Below are 3,093 nucleotides of genomic sequence, written 5' to 3'. Positions count from 1 at the left end.
CGCCGTATCCATTCTGGGTCCCTAGGAAGTATTCATGTGCGGGATTGTAATCGTAGTAAAAAGCCGCCCCTTAAACGTAGTAACGTAGATAATAGTAGTAGTAGTAGTAGTAGATGCTGATAGGAATCCGGGTCTCTCAGGGGGGAGTTGAGGGTCCGGGTAGCAACACATTAGGTATTTCATAAGTCGCAAACTTTGCAACTATGCAAGACACTTCAAGGTCTGCAAAATTCATAACCCGGTCTATCCTGTTTTGCATGGCAAAAATCCGGAAAAAAAGACCACGATGCGGTTTGTTGGACTCCAAATCCTGGGAATCTCGGGCAATGAAACAATTAATCATGGAAGCATCACTGGCAAGACGGTATGTCACGCCGAACACACTCCAGCGGGTTTAATTTCGACCTGGGCGGTGAGACCGGTGAGCGTGCCTGGAATCGGAATGGCGGTCAACACTATCCCTTTCACGATGTCGCGACGAAGATCCACTGCCAGTAAGTTGTGTACTGGATGCTGTGGCTGAGTTGCGAGAGGGAGCAGGGGTTGACTCATACTGTGGATCTTGTTGTGCTGGATTGTAGGACGTGCCTGCTGGAGACGCTAAACAATCAGAAACTGGAATAGGGAGGGTTAAATCAGAAACCACTAGTGTACGCACCGCGTCCGAGAAAAGGGTCTTGAGGCTGCGCGGCTGGGTAGGGCGGGTTTGAGGGCGAAGGGTTCGAAGGGTAATAACCGCCGCCAGACGTTGGAGCCGGGTAGCCTTGTGGCACGGGCGGTCCTGAGGTTGCGTAAGTAGTCCTACTAGGTGGTATCGTGGTAATGGGTGTCCGTTGATCCCTGGGATCTACCCTTGAGCCGGCATACGGATCATTATACGGGTTTGACGCTACTCGTGAGTCCGCTCCAACCAGTTGGAAAGGAGGCTCCTGGCCGGCCTGGCCAAATCCTCCTTGTGAAGGCATCGGAGGATAAGTCACACTTGCAGACGAGGGCTGGAATTGCGATCCCTGGGTAGTATATCCTTGTTGGGTGCTATACCCACCCTGAGGATATTGCTGGCCCGTATAGGAGCCAGCGGCTCCCGTATAACCTGCGGAACCGGTTCCAGGGTATCTAGGTGTGGCATCACCATAGGGGTCGCGATTCTGGGTTCCTGCTGCAAATCCGGCTTCAGTCGGTCCGTAGTATTGGCGGGACTGATGCGTGTCGGAATTGCGGTACTGGACTATAGGGGAGTTAGAGAGTCTGACATAAGAGCCGTTCGAATCTCTCGAGGCAATAGTACCTCCGGCGGCGTTATTACGGCTCGCCGATTGCTGCCGCCTTTCTTGATCCCATCGCGCGGAATCTGCCTTTAGGTCTTCGATCATAGCCTACGGCAGAATTCTTGTTAACAAATTGGAACCTCGATGTCGCCTATGCGTGAGGTGCTTACCGTCGTCAAGTTACGATAGGCGTTTATGTAGTAGCCCTGAATGATCTGACCGCTTTGAGGATTCTGCGATGCACCCAATGTCAGCATGGTGAAGTTTGGAAAAAAAAGAATCAGACCGAAGTGATGATTACCTCGTATGTGCCGGGCCGAACGAGAGCGTCGTTTCCAAGGTAGCGACAGATATCGGCTGTGATAACCTCACGGTCGATACCATCTCTTGGTACGAAGTACTCATTCTGGCGATTTTGAGGGGGTAAGGCATTGCTGCCGGACGGTGCTGGTCTTCTAGACATGGTAGTCGGAAATGATGTTGGGAGGAATTACCGGTCGACGAATATTAGGTAGAAGAGGTTAAAAAAAAGGGAAGAATAAGTCGACGGTAGAAGACAACAAACGTAGAGGAATAGTAAAAGAACAAGCGGTCGAGAAGAATGGTGAGGAGGAAGAGAAGTGGGTGGTGGGGAGGAGAAAAGGCGGCGGACGCTTTCGCTGGTGGGTATTGAATATGGACCCGCGGCACAAAAAAAAGTCCTACTGCGAAAGGAGGGGCCTATTAGGGGAAAGTGACAAGGCACAATGGCGACACCAACTTGGCCTGAACAGGGATGGTGGCGCGGGCTTGCAGTCCAATCCTTAACCAATCCTTAACGGGTGGCGATGGTGACCTACAGGGCTTTGCAGGGTCACAAACAGCTAACAGCTTGAAGATTTGCGTCGCGTAGGAATAATACGGTACTTGGCGATGGAACAATATGTATGTACTGTAGCACTGGAAGAAACCAGTTCGCGACTTATTGGGAACAGTAACAGTAACTATTAGAACTTCAAGGAATAAGAGAGGGAGAGAGAGAGATAAGCTAGTTATTAGGAGGGTAGCGAATTGGTTGTCAGCTGAGAGGACAAGATGGTCTTTCTCCGGGACAGGCAACAAGACCAATGAGCTATCTGTTTTGCGCGGACACAGTGGAGCGGTGTCACTGTACAGAACGGGGCGCGTGGGAGGCGATGGTTGGCGGAGACGGATGCCTTATGTCTGCGTATGCCTTATATGTCTTATATAAGGGAAAGTAAGAGTAGATGTGTAGATGTAGATGATAATTAAAATAAAAAGAAGTAATAATAAGTAATATAAAGGCGATATTGAATAGTATCACAGTAAGAGAGGTACGTAGTATGTATCGCAGTGAGCTTACAGCCCTTTGGCGTTCAAGATGTAGATGAGTTTAACGAGACTCATCCGGTCTGGCAACTTGGTGGAAACGGAAGGGATAGAATCGATCCCCCGGCGGGTGAGTGAGTTGACGCGCAGCGACGGGTCCAACAAGCTGGGAATGATCTGTTCGTTGCAGCAGAGGGGGGGCCTTGAACATGGGAAAAGAACAGTCACTGTCCCCAATCCAAAATCTCAAATCGACTTCTAGACTATCCAGGATAGTCCCGAACAAGTGTGGCTGATAAACAGGATGGAGAGGATTGACAGGCCAACCTTCTAAGCTAGGATTTCCGGATGTGGGAGGGATGGATGGCCGGTGCCCGTATGTCTCGCATCTAGGAGGCAACAAACACCCGCACCGCTTCTTTCGATGCAACTCTCGGTACGGATTAGTGATCGGTCAATCCGTACAAAATAATGGCAGACTTGTCCCGTCTAGGTA

The 3,093-nt window shown here is 50.4% G+C and overlaps 1 protein-coding gene across 2 annotated transcripts; it reads right to left on the bottom strand.

Moving 5' to 3' along the window:
• Positions 1-394: 394 nt before the first annotated feature.
• Positions 395-1,731, bottom strand: GL218_02392 (uncharacterized protein; the record flags this gene model as incomplete). 2 transcript variants are annotated; one of them, XM_033578907.1, is made up of 4 exons in its annotated part: positions 395-600; positions 659-1,376; positions 1,439-1,501; positions 1,570-1,731. In XM_033578907.1, the coding sequence occupies 4 exons, from the start codon at positions 1,729-1,731 to the stop codon at positions 395-397; spliced, it is 1,149 nt and encodes a 382-aa protein (XP_033439468.1). The 2 variants fall into 2 exon arrangements, with proteins under 2 accessions (XP_033439468.1, XP_033439469.1); XM_033578908.1 differs by lacking the exon at positions 395-600 and having other exon boundaries at positions 636-1,376.
• Positions 1,732-3,093: the final 1,362 nt, after the last annotated feature.

This window comes from Daldinia childiae (genome assembly GCF_008694065.1).
Source record: "Daldinia childiae strain JS-1345 chromosome Unknown Scaffold2, whole genome shotgun sequence".
NCBI classification, from domain to species: Eukaryota; Fungi; Ascomycota; class Sordariomycetes; order Xylariales; family Hypoxylaceae; genus Daldinia; species Daldinia childiae.
Note: the sequence above shows the minus strand (reverse complement) of the source record. Positions and strands in the feature narration are given on the sequence as shown.